At 41.1% G+C, this 21,624-nt stretch overlaps 1 protein-coding gene across 2 annotated transcripts in view; it reads right to left on the minus strand.

The window, feature by feature from the left end:
• DOK7 (docking protein 7) overlaps nucleotides 1-21,624 on the minus strand; it is a 125,043-nt gene that overhangs the window by 38,382 nt on the left and 65,037 nt on the right. For both annotated transcript variants that reach the window (XM_069070682.1, XM_069070675.1), the window contains 2 exons: nucleotides 19,397-19,504; nucleotides 11,706-12,580 (listed from right to left, as the gene is read on the minus strand). In XM_069070682.1, the coding sequence (XP_068926783.1) occupies nucleotides 11,706-12,580; nucleotides 19,397-19,504 (983 nt within the window). The remainder of the gene's footprint in view (nucleotides 1-11,705; nucleotides 12,581-19,396; nucleotides 19,505-21,624) is intronic.

Here is a 21,624-nt window from a genome sequence, read left to right on the forward strand (position 1 = left end):
CCATCTCCCACCTACCCACTGTCCTCTGCTCCCAAAGCCACCAGCAGGGAAGTGGGGCAAACAACAGGCACTGCTGCCTCATTGTTCGTATTCCATCGAACTCAGAGCTGGAAGACACCTTACTGGATGATCCAGTGACATTGGCCTCTTTGCTGTTCCTCTCATACAACACTCCATTTCCAAACTCTGGGCAACTCAATCATTTTCAATGTCCAATTCAATGTCCAAACTCAGTCATTTTCAATGATTGCCCTCCATGTCTGGAATTCTCTCCCTCTTCATCTCTGTCTCCTAGCTTCCCTGGCATCCTTCTTTATGTCCTAGCTAAAGTCCCACTTGTTAGAGGAAGTTCTTCAAGGTTCTCTTTGATGCTAGTGCCTTCCCTCTGTTAATTATCTCCAATTTATCCTGTGCATATCTTGTCTGTACCTAGTTTTCATGTTTTATGTTGTCTCTCCTGTTAGGCTGTGAGATTCTTGAGAGTAGAGATTATTTTTGAATGTCCAGAGCTTGGCACAGTACCTAGGCATGTAGTAGGTGCTTAATACATGCTTGTTGACTTGACTTGAAAAATTAAGCAATGTTTTTGCAGAAGGTGGGATTTGAGCTAAGATTCGAAGGAAGCCAGGACAGCTAGAAGGCAAAAGTGAAGAGGAAGAACATCCAGTCATGGCAGACAGTCAGTGAAAAGACGTGGAAATGCTATGGAGATGGGGTTTCATGTGTAAGGAACAGTGCTGCTAAATGATATAGTACATGGAGAAGAATCAAGTTCAAGGAGACCAGGGGGGTAGGGAGGAGCCAAGTTGTGAAGGGCTCTTATAATTGGACTTAATAATTGACCACAGAAGGAACCAGGAGTCACCATAGTTTACTGAGTAGGGGAATGACATAGTCATACTCTTTGGCAACTGAGGATATATTAGAGTTAGGAGAGGCTGGAGTCAGAAAGACCAATTAGAAGGCTATTACAAGGGCAAAGGTGAAAAGTGATGAAGGCCTAAAGCCAGGTATAGGCTATGTAAGTGGAGAACAGAAGATGCATAAGAGAAAATGTTAAGGTAGAAACAAACCTTGGCAACAAACCAGACATGTGAGGAGTTGAAAATGAAACTGAGGTTGGAAACTCAGATGACTGGGAGGTTAGGAGTATCTTCAACGGTAACAGGAAAGTTGGAGAAGGAGGGCATTTGGGGTGGGGGAGGGAAAGGAAGATAATGAGTTCTGTTTTAGACATACTCAGTTTAAGATGCCTCTGAGATATCCAACTTGAGATGTCTGGAAGGTAGCTGGTGATATAAAATTTTAGTTCAGGAGAGATATTAGGGCATAAGCAGGCCATAGACATTTTATAATAATAACAATAGAATGTATACAGCGCTTTAAGGTTTGCAAGGCACTTTGCAAAAATTTTTGATTCACAACAACCCTGAGAGGTAGATGCTATTATTATCTTTATTTTACAGATGAGGAAACTGATACAGAAAAAGGTGAAGTGGTTTGCCATGGGTCACACAACTAATAAGTATCTGAAGCTAAATTTGAACTCAGGCCTTCCTGACTCCAGGTCTAATGTTCTATCTGCTGCAACACCCAGCTGCTCACAAATGATAATTTGTGCTTGAGAGGTGGCCTGAAAGACATTGTCAAGAACATGCATGTATCAAGGACAAGAAGGTGAGCTTTTCTGTAATAAAAAGCTTCAATATACTGGCTACACACTTAAGCACTGTGATAGTATTTATATAATATTAAAATTAAAAGAACATCTGTTGTTTAGTCATTTTCAGTTGCATCTGACTCTTCGTGACTCCATTTGGCGTTTTCTTGGCAAAGATACTGGAGTGGTTTGCCATTTCCTTCTCTAGCTCATTTTACAGATGAGGAAACAGAGGTAAACAGGGTTAAGTGACTTGCCCAGGTTCACACAGCAAGTTTCTGAAGCCAGATTTGATTCAGATCTTCCTGACTCCAGGCTCAAGGCTCTATCCGCCTACCCACCCTAAAAGAACTACATGAGAATCTTTAGTACATTGGATGGCTCCTCTATGCATGTTTCCCAGGAAGACATGGACAAGAAGAATTGAACAGAAGGGGAGAAAAGTAAGCATGGAGAGAGCTGTAATCTTCACCTGGGCAATCCATACACTGATGAGACCACAAATCCTCTGTTATATCAAAGTGTCATGAATAAGGGAAGAAATGCTCCTGCTGTCTTCTTCCCTAGTCAGACCACATTGGGTGTACAATTGAGAATATTGTGTCCGGTTCTGAATGCCACATTGGATTCAGCCCAACAACTGACTACTTGAATGAATCCAGTTACTTCTGCCAAATAACCCTCTGTTGGAACTCAATCATTCCCTCCCCAAATCTGGCCAGTTCCCAACAGCCAACGTCTGTGGCATAACTAGAGCCCAGAGATCCAAAGAAAATCATCAAACTAATTCCTAACTTCCCTATAAAATCTCATAAAAGACAAGAAGAATACATCACTCCTGACCAAAGGACAAGACCAGGTGCTAGAAGTGAGAGGCCTTCCACATCTACTCTCCATCCACTCCCGAAGAAGAGACAGGCCTCTGGTGATTGCTTCATTCCAGTTCTATGTTCCAGCTTCCATGTCTAAAGCACTTTTAGGTTTACAAAGTGCTTTTCTCACAATTGAACTAATGAGGTCAGCAGGTAGTTCAAGGATTTGTATCCCCATTTTACAAAATAAGGAATTGGAGCTCTGGGCAGGGAAGCGTTTTTGCTCAAGGTCCCACAAGACCTTGCAAGACTAGAACTTAGTTTTCTTGTCTCCAAATCCAGCACTTTCCTCTACACAGAATGATGACCCTTATTTTCAGGAAGACATTGGTAATACAATCCCTGCCCTTTTTATTTAAAATATTTTTTAAAGTCTTCCCTCTCCCTTTGATGAGATCTCACATTCCTGATTTAAGATTAGAGAAGTTTCATTTCTAAAGCACAAATGAGTATTGAAAGAGAAGAAATGTGTCTCTAATAGAAATGAGGACAGACTTTTAACTGGGGTATTGTTATTACAGATTATTAAATGTTGAAGAAATCCCCCAAAGGATTAAAAACCCAGTGACTCCAAGGGCTGACAGACATCAAGGCCAGGCATACCATAGGAGCCAAGATAAATGCAGCAGTGAAAGTTCAGGGCTCCTAGGCCTTAGTCACTGAATACTTCTGCCAGAAAGTTATTGTTTCAGTATTTAGGACACGTTAAAAAAAAGGTAAGAAAACCTTCCAACCTGATCATTATCACATTCCATGTCCTGGAAAGGAGACTTCTTGCTGGCAGAACCACCTCCAGCCCTTAGAAGGGCTTTCAGAAAACCCCATATAACCCTATCTTCCAGAAATTAGAAATCTTCCCATGGAAATCTAGACTTCTGGTCCTGGTGCTTCTTAATTCTCACCAGACCAGTATTTGAGGCTGGGCTATAGACTAGGGGTAAATCCTTGGCACAGATACTGTTTAAGGGATTTTTTAAATGTCCCATTACAAAGATCTCTGAGAGAGATTTCACAGTGAGATTCTAGACTTGTTATGGAAATGCTCTCTCTGCTTTGATGTGGTAGATTATAAAAGTACCTTAAAAAAATCAGCATCTCTAATAAGCACTATTTGACCTTACTAGGTTATTTTTTAAGTACGTGATGGTTGACAATATGTTTTGGATTATAGGATTTTGTGTCAATAGGTACTTAAGTGATGTAATCCAACCACCTCATTTTGCAGATGAGGAAAGTGAGGCCTAGGGAGGGGAAGCAAGGTTCCACATTTGACAAGTATCTGTGTTTGAGAAGATCAATGCTCAAGCAAAAGGGAAGACAGGTGAGGGTGGGATAAGGAGCCAGAGAAGGTATATGGAAAGGCCGGAGCAACCTAAGTTACGTTTCTGTAGTCCTTCATGATTATTAGGTATTTTTATATCCATTATATCTTTGATTGCCCTGACAAGCTTGAAAAGTATGTGATAAAATATCATTATCCTCATTTTTACAGATGAGAAAGCTGAAACTCGAGAGAGAAGTGACTTGCCCACAGTCACACAGTCCTTACGTTGTTGAGCTGGGACTTGAACTTGGATCTTCTGGCTCCAAGTCTTGTGCTATCTTCTCTGCCAGGACAAACAGAAAGGAAATCTTGGCTGCACATCCCAGTTTTGAAAGGACCTTTAACGTTCCCTTCTCAAGGTATGGTTTTCATTCTTAATAAATAAAGACTACTAAGAAGGGTTTTGATGCAGCCAAACTATACCATGGAATATCTATCTATCTATCTATCTATATATATATATATCTATATCTATATAGATATATAATGTTTCCCCTATTCAAAGGAAAATTATACAAAGAGATAGAGACAGACAGTCTAAAAAAGTCTTCCTCTGATTCCTCTCTGGTGGGGTGGCCCTTGTTCTGATTACTCTAAATGGTTAATAGGATTTGGTGGATTCTCCTAAGCTGAAGGGGCTTCGAGCAAGGGTCTGACAACAGACTGTGTCTCTCTTCAGAGGACCAGCATAGCTAAGTGCTGAGGGACTCCTCTCCATAAAATTGGCCTTCAGGGAAAGAATTTTCTTTTTCAGCCACAGAAACTCCTGAAACTGTCTACATATATACTGTGTGCGTCCTCCACTAAGCTGTGGAGGACAGAGATTAAGAAAACTCAGATAAGAAAACACTCTACAACAACCCCACCAAGTGGTCATCCACCCGGTTTGGAGATATCCCATGATAATCTAATCACTCTATTGGTGGAAGAAATACTCAGACCTTAATGTAGAAGAGTAGTAAGAATTCTAAGACTCCTCAGGGATGTTCCAATGAAAGGTCTAGTTTGAACAGATTAGAGAAATAGATGTCTTCTCCTCCCTCTCAGTTTCTGAAAATATTTCATGGTGACCTTTGCCTGAAGATGGGCTCAGAAAGTCTTATCTCATCTCTTCCAGTTCTCTCTCACTATTCTCAGAAGAGTCCAGAAATGAGCATGGATATATCCTAAGGACCTTCCCAGCTCCCCAGATAAGGTCTGCAGCAGTGACTGAGTGGTGGAAGCACTGGGGAAAAGGAGCAGAACCCTAGCAGGGCTCAGCTTTGCTGTGCAGCAGTAACCATAGCATCTCAGAGATGGACAGGACCTCAGAAGGCATCTAGTTCAGCTCCCTCCATAGCTTACCAAACGAGGGTGGTCACCCAGCCTCTGCTTCAAGACCTCCAGGGCCACCAAATGTACCATCTTCCACTCTATGACAAGGTGCCCCATTCTATTTTCTGGAACAGCTCCCTATGTTAGGCAATCCCTCCTTATACTGATCCAAAATCGGACTAACCAATGGTTCTAGTTCTGCTCTCAGAAGTGTAACATGGTCCAATGGAGTCAGTGCTGTATTTGCAGTCAGAAAATCTGAGTTTGAATCCCAGGTCTGCTCCTTACTCCTTGTGGAACCTTAAAAGAAGTGGTTTTATCACTCTAAAATGAAAAGGTGAACTCGATGATCTCTAACATCCCTCCAAGTCCTAAATCTGCTCCCATGAGCCTTAGTCTGGCTAGTTGGCTTGACCTGGTCAATAGAGGACCAGCTTTGGCTGCAGTCCTGCCTGTGCTACATGGATAATTCATTTAATATTACAGAGTCCCAGGTAACTCTCTAAGACTGTATGTTACAAAATAAATTGCTAAAGGATCAATGGAGGAAGTTTCCATATTAAGGAGTTCCCACACACAAATGAAATCACAGGTCTGGACCAAAATGGGGAAATCGGAGTAGTGGTGGAGGGAGGGAGGAAAGGGAGGAAAGAGAGGAGAGAGGAAAAGAAAAGAAAGGGAGAGAGAAGAAGAGGAAGGAGAAAGAGGGAGAAGGAAGAGAGAAAGAGAGAGAATGAATTTGATCTACTCTGTCTTTGACATAATTCTTCTGGTATTTGAATAATATGATCTGTCCCTCATCTCCAGAATCTATATCCCCAGCTCATTTATCTATTCTTCAGAAAACAGAGTTTCTAATCTCATTATTCTGGTTGCAACCCAACTTGTCAGCGTCCCTCCTAAAATGGGGCATCTAGAACCAACTAGGATAATCCAATTATGGTCTGACCAAGGAGTAAGATAGCTGAACTATCACCTTCACTTAAAAACTAGGCATCTATTAGGACATCCTAAAATTGTTTGCTTTTATTGATTGCTGGCCCATAGTGTATGTGTGTTCATATTTGGTTTCTAGTTCACATTGTGTGTTAGGCTTCATTGGGTTTTCAATCCAGTAAAGCCCCCATTCATCTCTTTTTCACATGCCCTATCATACAACTATTTGTGTCTGTCCCTATGTGGTTGATTTGTTGTTATTGTTTTGTTTTTTTTACCAAAGTGCAAGCCTCTAAATATATTAAAAGCACTTTAGAAACTTTACTTTAGTATTCCTAACTTCTCTCCATTTTCCCTTGAGGTGAATGTATGTGCATGTATTTTTTAATAGCATGATGTGCTGGGTGCCTTCGAAGCCTCCTTGGGGTATCCAATAAGGATGAAATTGAAGAATCATTATTTATGACTTAGAGGTGGGAACAACAAGCTAGCTATTGCCATCAAGGTTCCAAGTGCAGATAATTATGTAAGTGATTATAGATTTATATCTGTTTTCCAAAGACCCCGAGAGATCTTGACTCCCTAGATTGATCATTATGCTGCCATCCTTGGCCTTGTGAACAATTTCACAAGCAGCAGCCTTGCAGACCCAAAACACAGAAAAAAGGACAGGAATGATGAAGCTTCAGACAGAAAAAGGCTCTATGGTGTCACCTCTGGGCATGGGCAGATGTCACCAAGACATTTCTCATATGCTGGAGTGCCAAAGTACATGCATTCAAGCTAGTGGCTGCAACCAAGGGAGCAAAGGATTTTTTATGTAAGAATAAAGGTTGTTAGTCTTTGTAAGATTGTAGGCTTTAAAGTAAGAAGGGTCTGCAGCCCTGCTCTGCTCCTTTGGCCCTGTATGACAAGTCATTTTGTCTCCTGCGTCTCAATTTCCTCATCTATCAATTGGAGAAAATGGACAATGACTGATCAGTAAGGTCCCTTCCAACTGTAAAAAGCTTATGCTTCACCTTCCTGCTTGAGGTACCAGCAGCCTGTTAGACCGTGAAGTTGAAGAGCTTCCCCTTACCAAAAAAACCAGGCCTGGAAGAAATGGCCCATTCACATTCCTCTTAAGCTGGTCCCTTCTTGGACTTCTTTTATACCAGTCCAGTATCAATAAGACTCTCTCTTAGACTTCTAAGTCGGAAGAGACTTCTAAGGTAGCCATCTTTGGATACGAGATCACCAAGTAGAAAGGGGTGAGGAGTGTTGCACTTAATCCCAGAAGGCAGAGCTAAAACCCCAAGAGTGAGTTATGGGGAGAGGAAGATGGTATCTCAACACAGACTTCCTAACAATGGCAATGGATTGCCTCATTAGGTAGTGAGCTCGCTGTCACTGACCGCAGGGCTCAAGCCAGAGGATGAGCAATCACTTGCCAGGGACATGCTAGAGAAGGTTCCTACATCAGGGAAGGGGTGGGTGGATGACTCCCCAGGCTCCTCCCAGAAAGATATTCTGCGATTTGGAGTCATGCAGACCAACCTCCCACACAATGTAGAGAACCCATTACAGAATCCTTGACAGATGCAGAAGCACCACTTGTTTCTGGGGCCTGAGGTGTGCAACCCAAGTCATAACCCCATTCCATATCTCATGGTTGCCATCCTCCTAGGTTTCTATGGATATCTCTGTCTAGCTCCAGAAATCCTGATCTGGAAAGAATCTCACCTTCCACTTGAAGAAAAAAAAATACAAGAACTGTGCAGTGTGACATCGGAAACCCCAAGTAAGGATCAGTGATACGGACAGAGATTCATTCTCCTATAAGCATATACAAACACACACACACACACACACACACACACACATACACCACATGCACACACATTCACCCAGAGGTAGAACTAAAAGATTGCTAGGGCAATGAAATCTTTAAGGCAGCAGTCCAGCAATCAGTCTAATTTTCCCTCATTGCTGAAAGCTCCTTAAGTTCTCAGTCTTAGAAAAAAAGAATCTCATGCTGAGACTGGTGAGGGAACAATCAGTAGGCAGCCCAGGCTTGATTCATTAGTGTCTCCATTGACAAGTCCATTCCATCCACACTCAAAGCCACCTCTGCAAAACTGTGTTCTAATGCTGCCCATAGAATACAAGATGAATCTGCCCTTGGATTCTGGACTGTCTCCAATGCCAAATGCCGGAAAGGCATTTCAGATATACTCAAATTACGAGAATACTGGGAAAGGGGTTGGGGAAGGACACTGGCCAAATGGAAATGGACAAGATGGTAGGAAAAGAGAAAATTTTATTTCCAAACTAAGAAGGTATTACAAACAATGGGTGATTAAAAAAAATAAAAATAGCATCAAAATGTCACCTGACAAAGTTACAGAGTAAAATATGTACACATTAAGCTACTTTATCCCAAACCGAAGCGTAGAGAGAGGGTAGCAATACACCTGAAAGGGTACAAAACAAAAAGTGATCATGGATCCCAACAGGAGATGTCTGGTGATATGTATGGGGCACTTAGCTAACACCTTTCACTGGTGCATCTGAAATCTCAGAGTGAAAATAATTAAAAAGATGCAAAGAAATTCACACTCCATGCAGTTTGTCATCAAGAAAATTCTCTGCAGAATGGCAGAGTTAGGCTAGAAGATAGAAAGATTGGAAGGATCAAGGCCCTGATCTTGCATCTCATCTCTGATGCTGATGCTATGTTCCAGAAGTTCTCGGATTCTTAGCCAAGGGCTTCTTCTTGCCCTGAGAAGGCTTCTCCTGGCCATCTCCATTCCAAATGTGATGCCCTGTATCCTAACAGTCATTCTTCCCAGTCCAAAGTCATGTGAGAGTCCATCAGGACCCTCAGCTATACTACATATTCTCAAACTGAGTAAAGTGTAATTCATTTGGACCCTACGGTCCTCTTACCACCTGCCAAAACACACTTCCCATCTCTGCCTTGCAAGAAACTTCAAACAACCAAAAGCTTAGTCAGCCATAGAGACCAGCCTGCTGGTTGCACAGAACCAGATTCTAGACTCGTACAATTCCCAAGGGTCCTTTTTACTACATCTATTTCACTGAGGAACACGGGCTGATCATCTACTCTATGGCAACAACAAAAAGAAACTCCCCCCCCAAAATCCCACTGACACAAATCCTTAGGTTAAAAAGCTGAATCAATCCTCCTGTCACTCATTGTGTTCACCAAACAAGCCCCGAAGTACAAAAATAACGAGCTTCAACATTTGCCATATAAAGGATTTCTGGAAACTGCCTGGCTGAGGCCAGAGGAACAGAGGGGGCATGGAAGGCATTGTGGAAAGCCCCAAGACTGGAGCGGCCCAAAGGATGTTCCAGGTCTTCCTCAGTATCCCTAAATTGCCTCTCCCACTCATGGCATCACGAAGGCAAAATGGCCATTTATATAAAGAGAAAAGAAGATAATGGAGGCACTTGTGCCAGGTGATCTTCCCACTATCTCAGCATGAAATATAAAGAAAGAACCAGGAAATGGGATCCTTTGTTAACAAGTTCCCCATCTCCTTCCTGCTTACGGGCCTCTTAGGTGCTCTCTGGGAGACTTCAGCCTCTCAAGAGGCCATGTCTAGAAGCCATTTTTATTCAAATATCAAAGTAACCTCTTGAGTTATGCTTTGATCAGAAAACATCTGACCATAGATCTACCAGGAGACTGTTCCTGATTTATAATAGGAACATTAAGAAAACTATTCATTTTACTCATGAGGTTGAGAGAAGCAGGTGAGAAAGGAGATTCAGATAAAGTCTCTCAGATTCCTCAGATTTCTATCACATCTCATGATTGCATTGCAAGGGTCAGGGGTATTTTTAAGCTAATTTACACAAAAAGCACCGATAAGGTGCGTGCTTACCTCTAGTGGGACCACTGTCCATTGTTACTTCTACATCCTTAACAAACTGAAATCAACTGCAGTGCTTTAACTTAAACCTTTCAAAAAGTCCTACTGAAAATCTAGAGGAGATATGTGCTTCAGAGTGCCATTAAATATGGGATAGAGGGGGGTGCAGTGAAGGAGAAATCTCTTAATGATTTTTTTAAAGATTTCCTTTTTTGGTTTAAAATCCCAGAATCTAGGTCTAAGACCTATTGTCTAATCAGTTATCTATTATGTAGTGGAGAAAAATCACTGGCCTCGATTTCAGGGAAGACCTGGGTTGTAGTCCTATACATCTGCCCCTAACTCGCTGTATGACATTGGCCACAAGAGATCCTCGTGTTCCTCGAGTATAAAATTTGAGAATTGGACTGGATGTTGAGATCCTTTCCCACTAGGTTCTAGATTCTAAGGATTCTTCTAGTTCTAACTGGTCTAAGACAGACCCATCTCATGTTAACAATAAATGGTGCCAAGTTACTGTCAGAACACAGAGGGGACAGGAATCTGTCACTTAACTCATCACTGCTCAATGATGCAGAGCACTGTTTCCAGAATCACAAGGCAGAGAAATAAAGGACATGCAAAACACAAGAGGGGCAGGACCAAGAAAAGCCAAAATGTCTAGTCAGTCTTATCTCTCAGTCTGGGTCTCCGCTATCCTTACCTCAGTCTTTCTTGCCCTGTGTAGACTGAATATACTGGCTTAAAGAAAGTGTAGAATAGTGAAAAAATAAAAAAAAAAAGCACTAGGTTTGGACACAGGCATCCTGGGTTTGATTTGAATCTCTCAGCTCTACCATTTACCAACTGTGTGACCTTCATCACAAGTCACTTGACTTCTCTCTGCCTAAGTGTTCCCATTTGTACAATAGGGAAAATACTGAAACTGCCTGCTTCACAGCACTGTTGCAAGGGAAACACTTTATAAATTATCAAGCACTATAGAAAATAGGAGCTATGATGTGAATATCCTTAGTTGACAAAACCACTTCAATCTCATATATTCTGACATTCTCACCAAGAGGCAGCATGAGGAAGGGAATCACGGATTCCAAGTCAAAAGCCCTGGATTTGATTCCTGGCTCTGCCATTCACTGTCTATGAGACTTTGGGTAAGTCCAGTCCCTGTCCTGGGCCTCAGTTTCCCCATATAAGAAGAAGAGAGTAGATGACCCCTAATGACCCTTCCAGGTCTAAAATTTTATGGTCTGTGGATCCAATCTACATTTCTGGATAGTACTCACATTCCTGCTCAAGCAACATATCCTCAATCTGGGATTATTCTCTCCAAATACAAGCCTTTCCTCCCTTCCTGAGGCTTCCTCTCATCAAAAGTATATTTAAAAACTGAGGAGGTGCTCTCTCCACCCACCTGGTATCTTCTCCAGAAGGAAGAAAACTATACTTGCATCTTCAAGGCTAAATGACCCCAAGCATTAGTACCCATCATTTAAAGTAATCCCTGTGCCTTACCTTCAAGGCCTGGGTCTCTCTGGTGGGGTTTTGGTCATTTATCCCTCACTTTCTAAGCTAATTTATACAAAAAGCATGAATAGGATGCTTCTCCAATGGGACCACTGTCCGTCACTATTGCTGCATCCTTGATAAACTGAAATCAATCACATCATTTTAGCTCAGATTGGGCCTGGGTTAGCTTCTGCTCAGGGATGGGTATTTACCTTGAGTCCACCACAGACTGGACATGATGTAAAGAAAGCTCTTGGAGCCCCGGAACGGGGGCTACACATTTCACAAGGCTCAGCAGAGACTCCACTAGGTGAAGCCGACTCACTACTTTGGGATTCTAACACCTGTCCTGGAGGTTTGATGCCTGACCACCTGGAAAGAAAATCTGCATAAGTCTCATCACTCAAGTCTTTGGCACCTTCGGCAAGGGAGGCAGTGGGCCCCCCCAAGTCTTGGTCAGGCTCAGAGGCAGCTCCTGCCTCCGAGGTCAGGGCTACTGCTGCTTTGGGGTCACTGGCCTGCTGAGGGCCTGGGGCCTGGTCCTTGGGTCCTGTGGAATCTGCACCACTGCCGTGCTGAGCATCCTTAGCAGCTGCTTGTAATACACTCCTGGGTGTGTCATAGAGATGGCGCAAAGAGCTGGGAACCTGATATTCCAGGCCCCTGTGGGGCTCACTGGGCTGGCAAGTGCACAAACTCTGTTCTGAAGCAAAGTTCAAAGGCAAGCTGAGCAGGGAACCAAACTCGTCACTGTGGCAAATGTCCAGGCTCCCGGCATAGGAAGAGAAGCTACCAGAGTAGGAAGAATGACTCCCTGTGGCTATGCCACTGTCAGAAGAACTCTGGCGGCCGATTTCCTGGAGCTGTCTGGACCGGAGAGGTTTTGGCAGCGGCTTGGCGGCACCGTGCATAGCCTCAGCGTGTGCCTTGTCTTCCCCAAGCTGGAAAGACTTAGCAGCTGCCAGCCCGTGGCTCTCCTGGGAGGTGCTGGCCGAGGACTGCTCAGGCCAGAGAGTGAGCCGGCTCCCAGCACTGGCATCTGAGTGGCTGGTGTCTGATGAAGAACTAGACAAACTCCTGTCATCTCCTGCAACAAGAGAAAAAAGCAAGGTCACCCAGGTGCTGACAGCCAGGAGACAGAATGGCAGAGCACTAAAGGGGAGAGGTCATCCAAGTGCAACCCCCAAAGTGCAAGCCCAAAGTGAAAGGGGAGGCAAGGTGGGTGCGGGGAAATGTCAGAGTGAGAACTCAGACCCAGGTCCTCTAACTGATGTTTCAAGTCCTGATTTGGCCCATTCCATTCCAAAATCAACTGATACTTAATTAATCATTTTAATTGATTCTCATTAGTTTTAGGGCACAATACCAGACAATGCAGATGCAAAGGTTAAAAATGGCACAAGTTCCCTGCCTTTAAAAGCACTTACAGCGGGTCACATGTGGGCTATGCAACCTTGGGCAAATGTATTGCTATGATAGAAAGAGCACTAAACTTGGAGACGAGAGCCAGATGTTGGTCGTGCCTGGCCCATAGTAGGCATTGAATAAAGATGTATTGATTGACCAAGGTCTAAGTTCTGGCCCTATCACCTAATAGCTATCAGACAGTGGACAGATGATGTCTCTACGGGGCTTCAATTTCCTCATCTGTAAAATGGGAAAATTGTACTCACATCCCCTCGCTCACAAAGCCATTGTGAGAAAAATGCTTTCTAACACTGAAAGCCCTCTAGCAATAGGAGTTACTATTACCCCAGCCTCACCAACCTCACAGCACTGTAGTGAGGATCAAATGAGACGATGTGTGAGCAAGTAATTGTAAAGTTAAGAAAATGCTAATTGAAGACTTTACTATTATCCAGATGCTTTTATTGCCGCTCAATCGTGTCCAACTACTTGGGGTTTTCAAAGATACTGGAGTGGTTTGCCATTTCCTTCTCTGGCTCATCTTACAGATGAGGAAACTGAGGCAAACAGGGTAAAGTGACTAGTCACAGCTAGTAAGTGACTGAAGCTAGACCTGAATTATACACTGCACCACCTAACTGCAAATATATCATTTAATTAATATATAAAATATATTTTATATTTTATCTTATATAAAATGTTTATTTATAAAATCTTTATGCCATACACAGAATATTTATAATATACAAATATTTATAATTATAAAATATATTAATATATTAAATATATAGATTATATATTTTATATATAATATATAAATTAAAATATTTAGTTAATATTAATATGACTATTTAGTTTTTTTCAGCTAATCCTCATCCAGCATGGTCACCAGCTACCTCACTACCATGCTCACACTCCAATGGATCTGGTTTCATCTGTCAATCTTCTTAAAGCAGGGTAGGCAGAACTGAGTGCAACCCTACAGATGTGGTATCTGACCAGGGCAGAGTAGAGTGGGGACTCTACTCATCTCTGTCATAATGAATACTACCATATCTACGCAACCTGAATCAGTATTATTGCAAAGGGGCAACACATGGAAAAGAAATTTAGTCTGCTTAGCCCCAGAGAAGGGAACAAAAATAAAGGGATGGAAGTTATATTTTGTGCTCTGAAGTCCATCTCACCTATGAGATTCTCTCAAATATTCCAATGAACCTAGGATAATGGGTAAAGTGAGTGCTGGACCTGTAGGCAGCATTTAAACACAAGTTCAAATCCTATCTCAAATACTTACAGCTCAATATAGCTCTTTAAGATCTGTGAAGTGCTTTCTAGATGTTCCCTCACTAGATCTTCACAACAACCCTCAGTAGTAGGTGCTATTATTCCCATTTCACAACTGAAGAAACTGAGGCCGACAGAGGTTAAGTGACTTGCCCAGGGTCACACAGGTAGTAAATATCTAAAGCTATATTTGAACTCTGGTCTTCCTGAGTTCCATCCACAACACACCTAGCTGGCCCAGCTACTATTAGAGTTATGGTTACAGTATTACTCGCTGACTGAGCCCAAACATAATTTGCCAAATATCACAAACTAATAAAAGGAGAAGGCAGAAAGAGGATACATGACTTGGGATTCTCCATCCTTCTCTACCTTCCTTAATGGAAGATGAGATATTGGGGCGAACAAGGGGGCAATGTATAGAACAGAAAGATACCAAGTTTACAAAAGCTGTACTGTGACTTCTGGCCTGGATCACTTGAACAGCCCCTTCACTGGTATCCCTGTTTCCAATCCAGCCTAAAGAGGCCTCCAGAGTCACCTTTTGTGTGACCCTCTATTCAGAATACTACAATAAAACTGATTACAGATCGCACTCTATACATCACAACAGCCCTGGGAGTTAAGTGGGACAGGGATGTTTAGCTCTGTTCTAGAAAGGAGGAAACGAAGGTGGGATTAGTACTAGCACCTTGGTTTTCTGATCCCAAGTCCAGAATTCTTTGCACTACATTTACTGTTTACAGAGTAAATCCAAATTCTTCAATGTGGTATTTGAGACCCTCCACAATGCAGTTCCGTTCTCTTTATCCAAAATCATTTCCCACTACTTTCTACTAAGCACAAGTCCTCAGGCAGCCTGCCTTCCTAATCACTTTTAATGATCCCCAAACTTCTCACTGCCATGAAAATTTCTCTTTAACACCAACCTCTGCCCCATGATGCTAGAGCTTGAAGGGCCCACCCACTCATTTTACAGATGAGGTAACTGGGGACAAGAGAAATTAGGTAGCTTGCCCAAAGTTCTAAAATATCAATTTCAGATTCTTAGTCAACCACATTCATTTGGCAAGGTATGTACCAAGAATAAACAAGTCTCTTTTTACGAAACCACATTACCTCTCCTACAGACTCTTATAGCATTTAGGATCCACAACACACAATTTAATATTCAATTATATACTATTTTGTTCTCTAATTGCTTCATGTAATAAAAATAACAGCTTACATTTTATATAGGCTTTACTGTCACAAAGCTCTGTCACCTATATTATCTTGTTTGACCTTCACAACAACCTTGCGAGATAGGTAGGACAAGTAGTATTATTCCATTTTAGAGACTGGGAAACTGAGGCACATAATGGGGAAGTGTCTTGGTCAATGTCACCCAGTCAGCTGCTCAGTGGCAGAGTCAGGGTTCCAACCAGGTCTCCAGACACCAAAATCAGTGCTGTTCCCACCACACCATGATTTATTATAGTTAACTGTGAATGTGTCTAATCCTCCTTACTCAATTTTAAACTTCATAACAGCAAAGACTGTGTCTTATCTACACAGACCTACCTCAGTGTTCTTCACATAGACACTAATATAAATAAATATAATATAAATAAAATAAAAATAATATAAATAAAAAGGGAAATGATGCTGCTCAATTCTTCTGCTCTTCCGTTCTCTGCCAAGAAGAATGATCTTTGAACTAGGCTACTAGAAAGTCAATAACCAAGGTAAATAAGGAGATAGTAAGAGAACACCTAGTCGCTCTTGATGAGTTTAAGCCACCAAGCTCACTGGACTTTAAAAAAGAAACCTGACAGATGCCATTAATAAATACGACGACAGGATCTGTTAGTGACTTGTGAAAAAGAATGAGAGCAATACTACAAGACAAGAGAAGATTGTCTGAATTTCCAAGAGAGAAGACAGCAGAGCCTACAAACTAGAGGTCAGTGAGTCTGGCTAAAATTCACGGAACATATTGAAAAAGGAATAGATTGTAAAATTAGATTGTAAGCTCCTTGAGGACGGGGACTATCTTCTTCCAGTTTTTGTATCCTCAGCACTTTGCACAATACTTGACATAGAGTATGCATATAACAGCATTTACTGATTGACTGATACTAAACATTTAAAGATGGAAGTCATGACCACAAAGAGCTGGGATGATTTTGTTAAGATTAATTTATGTCAAATTAATTTCAATTTTTTATAAGGATACAAGACTGGTAAATCAGAAAAGTGCTACAGATAGTTTACCTACACTTTAGTAAAACGTGTGACAAAGTCCCTCAAGCTAATCTTATGAAAATTAATCTGAGCTAAATTATACTACAGTTAGGTGGATTTAGAATTGGTTGAATGATTAGGCCCTAAAAGTATCCAATAATCATTTTACTTCATATGAAAGGAATGCTATCTCTAGTGAAATATCCCAGAGATCTGTCCCTAGCACTATGTTGTATTAATGTTTTGCTTTAAGTGATTTCCATAAAGATATAGGGACTTATTAAATATGAAGATAATAAAAATGTAAAAGGGATAACCAACACATTAGAGCCAGAATTCCAAAAGACCTCTTTAGGCTCAAATGTTGGGTCAAATCTAATAAGATGAACTTTAATAAAGATAAATAAAAAGTCTTACCCTTGGGTTCAAAAATTAATTTCACTAGTACAAAATGGGGAAAACATGACAACGTAGCAGTTTGCATGAGAGGATTTCAGAGGATTATAAATTAAACATGAGACAACACAAAGAATACTAATGTAATCTTGGGTTTTATTTAAAGAGGCAGAAGTATCCAAGACTAGGGACTACATCTTGAGTGCTCTGTTCAGTTCTAGACATCATTTTACAAAGGGCACTGATAAACTCATAAATGAAGCAGTCTCTATTGGGGGAAACAATGTGAATCCATGGTTGTAGGGGGAGAACACTAACAGCTGAAGGGGATCAAAAGGCAAAATAAGCCAAGGAGAGAGAAGGAACAGTCAGACAACTGGGAAGAGAACAAGAGGACAGTATCTTGGAAGCCCAGAGAGAAGTGACCAGGATGAAAAAGTGGTCTCAACACTATCAAATGCCACAGAGATGTTAAGAAAGATGAGAAAGTGCATTTGATGTTTAGCCACTTAATAAAGAATACAAGAATTATCTTCAAGGAGCTAAAAATCTTCAATTAGGAAATTAACCTATCTTGCTTGACATCAGAAAGCAGAACTAAGGAAAAACAGGTAGAAAATGAAAAGAGGAAGACTTTGAACTTAAGGAAAAATTTCCTCACTTTTTGTACCGCCCAAAAATGTAATGGGCTGCCTTGGGAGGTAAGGTTCTCACTCTCCAGAGTGGGGGCAGGGAGGGAGAGATGACTTTATTGGGGGCATTATAAACAGGATTCTTATTCAAGTATTAGTTGGACTACATGACCTCTGAAATCTCTTTTAAGTTTGGATTCTGTTATCCTATGAACATTTGATAAAGGATTATTGATTAAAGAAAAGGGACTTTGCTCTATGTCTGTATTATGAATCTAAAGCAGAATTTCTTTATCTTTTTTATGAGCAGACACCTTTGTCAGTCTGATGTCTACTGATCTCTTCTAGGAATCATGTTTTAATTACATAAAATTCAATATAAAAGACTACTAAGGAAACCAATTATATGAAATACAGTTGCCAAAGTATTTTAAGAAACAAGATAATAGAACCTAGGTTAAGAACACCATGATCTAAAGAAAATTTAAGAAATAATATGGTTTGTTTCCCAGTTGATAAATCGTCAAAGGATATGGCTAGCCAGTTGGCTCTCAAGGGAAGTAATCTAAGCTACTTATATTCACATGAAAAAATGCTACAAATCACTAATAATTAGAGAAATACAAATTGAGGCAACTCCGAGATTCTACCTCATACCATCAGATTGGCAAAGTAGACAAAAGAAAGCAAAATAACAAAGGTTGGTGGGGCTGGAGAAAACAGGCATAGTGTTATGTTATTCATGGAGCTTGTGAATTGTTACAATTTTCTGGAAAGGAATTAATTATTGTAACTATGCCTCGAATATTACAAACTGTGCCGAGTCAAAATCCTTTGACTCGGCAATACCATTACTAGGCCTTTACTTCAAAGAGATGAAAGGAATAAGAAAATGTCATATGTGTACAAAAATATTTAGAGCAGCCCCTTCTGTGGAGATAAAGAACTAGAAACTAAGAGAGTGCCCTATATAAATACAATAGAATACTATGTTGTGCTCCAGGAAATTATGAAAGAGAAAATATCAGAGAAACCTGGAATGACTTGTGTAGACTGATGCAGAGTGAGCAGAAACAAAAGAACAATAAATTTGTCCTATAACAACACTGAGAAAATGAAAATTTTTGAAAGACTTAAAAACATGACTCCAGAGAACCAATGATAAAGAATGCTACAAGTGATGGATTAATATGCTGAATGATATACACACAGATTTGGTCTTGGCCAACATGGGAATTTGTTTTGCTTGATTATGCATATTTGTTACAAAAATCTTGTTTTTCTTCCCCCATCCTAGGAAATGGGGAAGGGGCAGGGGGGAATGCTTCATAATTTTAAAAAATGTTTAAAGAACAATTAATAATAATCTGGTTTGGAAGAACTGACCCACTGATGATATCCAAGATAGCTAAGGAGCTCTAAAAAGGCAGCATGATATAGTAGAGAAAAAACAAAGTCTGGATGAAGATGAAGCCTAGGTTTCAATCACTGGCTCCAATTTTCATTTCTTGGGACACCCTGGACAAATCTTATTGCTTAACTTCTCAGAATCTAATTTATAAACAAACTAGAAATAATAATCCTTGCTCTCCTTACCTCTCAAGGCTATGATGTGGAAAGTCCATTGTAAAAGCTTAAGGTACAGAACTGTAAGTCATTATTTTTAAATCCTCCTGGCATTCTGAAACCCAAGTATAAACAGGTGACAGAAGAACATTGACATGAACAGCTTGCTGCTTTTTCCTATAGCTCCCATACTACCAATCTAGCCTCTATCATAGGGATGCTGCCTCAGGGGGGTTCTGAGAAAACACTCACTAGTTTCTGTTCATGTGAAGAAACCAACCCCTAGAAAAGGAAGGTGCTTTTCCTCTGCCCGCCCTCCCCCAGCCCATCCCTCAGCCCATCCCTGGGGGGAGGGGCGGAGCTGCCAGCTGCCTTCTGTGGCTTCTCACCTCCACTTCCTGGGCGACTTGAATGGGAAAGAAGACTGAGCCGCTTCTCTAGCTGCAGAGCCTCATGGGTCACTCTCTCTTCCATGGATGATGGGTTTGTATTTGGATCTAAACATAAAAGGGGGGAAGGGGCAGGATATAATGATTAACCACAACAAAATAGCACATTTCTCCTCCCCACTCCCTGAAATTAAAATCCCCTCACTCTTCACCACCCTAATGTTATATATAGTCTGGCACAGTCATTTGAAAATTTGGATCTTGTGAGGGGTTCATTTTCTAGAATGGGGTGAAGTGCCCAGCTCGGTTTTATTTAGGCTGCTTTCAATGGCAGGTTTCTATCTTTCATCATTGTTAACAGGCAGTCTGAGCCATTTGGGTCCCACCCCTCACTATGTCCTCATAAATAAACGGGGTTTTCACTTTGTTTCAGTGACCAGAGCTAACTTTGAGGAAAGCCTCAAAGATGCCAGATAATTATGACACCCTCTGCAGAAGTTTCCAACTGGATGTTGGTTTAAAAGAAACTAACTTGATCTAAAAATATGAAGTCTCAGATTCCCACAGGTCTCTATTAATGGGTTATCATTAGCTTCAGAGAATAAGGATTAAGTTAAGGTGAAAATGTTGTCATTCAATCATTTTTCTGTCATGTCTGACTCTTTGTGACCCCATTTGGGGTTTTCTTTGCAAAGATACTAGAATGGTTTGCCATTTCCTTCTCCACCTCATTTTACAGATGAAGAAACTGAGGCAGACAGGGTTAAGTGACTTGCCCAGGGTCACACAGTTTGCAAGTATCTGAGGACAAATTTTAACTCAGGAAGATGAGTCTTCTTCACTCCAGGCCCTGTACTTTATCTACCATACCACCTAGCTACCCTTAAGATAAATTTTAATTTCATTCAATTTCAACAAAGATTTATTAATTATAATAAGTACTCCAGGGTGATATGTTAAGCACAAGGGATACAGACATGAAAAACTGTCCTCAGGGAATTTATAGTCCAATGGAGGCATTTATACTGTACATACAATTAGGTATGATACAGTTTAGAATGAGATTTGCTTTGGGGATTGAATTCCGAGTGGGAAAAGACAGAATTGTAGGAGATGGTAGATGAGAACCGAAGGCACAATCCCACGATCCCTAGCCTCAACAAGAAAGGTGTCAAATTCAACCCAGCAGCATATGGAGTCAGAAAATCACAAAAAAACATGATCTATAATGTATCACATTTTTATCCTGTTAAACATTTTCCAGTTACATTTTAATCAGGTTCTGAGTTTTCCCGGCTGGCAGGGAGTTTGACAACTCTGCTCTACAACACTACTGAAATCAGGAGATATAATTGTTCGAGATTGATAGGGCTTTCTCAAACTCTCTGAGTGCATAGACTGACAAGTCAGGTACCAGATCACAGTGAACACGCCAACAGCAACAATGATCACAATGATAACTAATTTATATGCCATCTTCAGATTTGCTTGTTACTTTCCGCACAACAGATGGTATTCAAGCCCAAGTCCCCTGACTCTAAATCTCAAACTTTTCCCACTATAGCATAGTGCCCCCTAAGGCCACATTGACTCCAAGTCAATGGTTTGGTTTAAAAAAAAAACAAAGTCATAAGGCTGAAGCTAGTTCTATCTTTCACCATCCCCCTTGGTCACTTTAATTTCTGAATTCATACTGAAAGGCATTCCAAGGGAATAACTTCCATTAGAGCAACTTAGTTACAAAAAGAATCACAGGATTTTAGCTCTGTAAGGAACCTTGTTCAGTCATTTCAGTTGATTTTCTTGTCAGACACTCACTTGAGCAGTTTGTCATTTCTTTCTCCAGCTCATTTTACAGATAAGGCACTATGGCAAACAGGGTTAAGTGACTTGCCCAAGGTCACACAGCTAGTGAGTGTCTGAGGCCAGATTTGAACTCATGAGATAAGCTTCCTGATTCCAAGCCCAGTGCTCTATCCACTGCACCACCTAGCTGCAGTAAGGAACCTTAGAGATTATTTTATCTGAGGTGCATAGCTCTCTACTCATAGGGACCTCAGAGGTTATCTAGTTCAAACTTTTCATTTTGCAGTTAGGAAAGGAGGTACAGGGAAATTAAGTGATCTGCCCACAGGCTGTCTGTCTGTCTGTCTGTCTCTCCCTTTCTATCTCTCTGTCTTCCTCTCTCTCTCTCTCTCTCTCTCTCTCTCTCTGTCTTCCTCTCTCTC

The sequence above is a fragment of the Petaurus breviceps genome, unplaced genomic scaffold, assembly GCF_028583685.1.
Source record: "Petaurus breviceps papuanus isolate PSGF00001 unplaced genomic scaffold, PetGlider_PUasm1.0 140, whole genome shotgun sequence".
Lineage (NCBI taxonomy): Eukaryota > Metazoa > Chordata > Mammalia > Diprotodontia > Petauridae > Petaurus > Petaurus breviceps.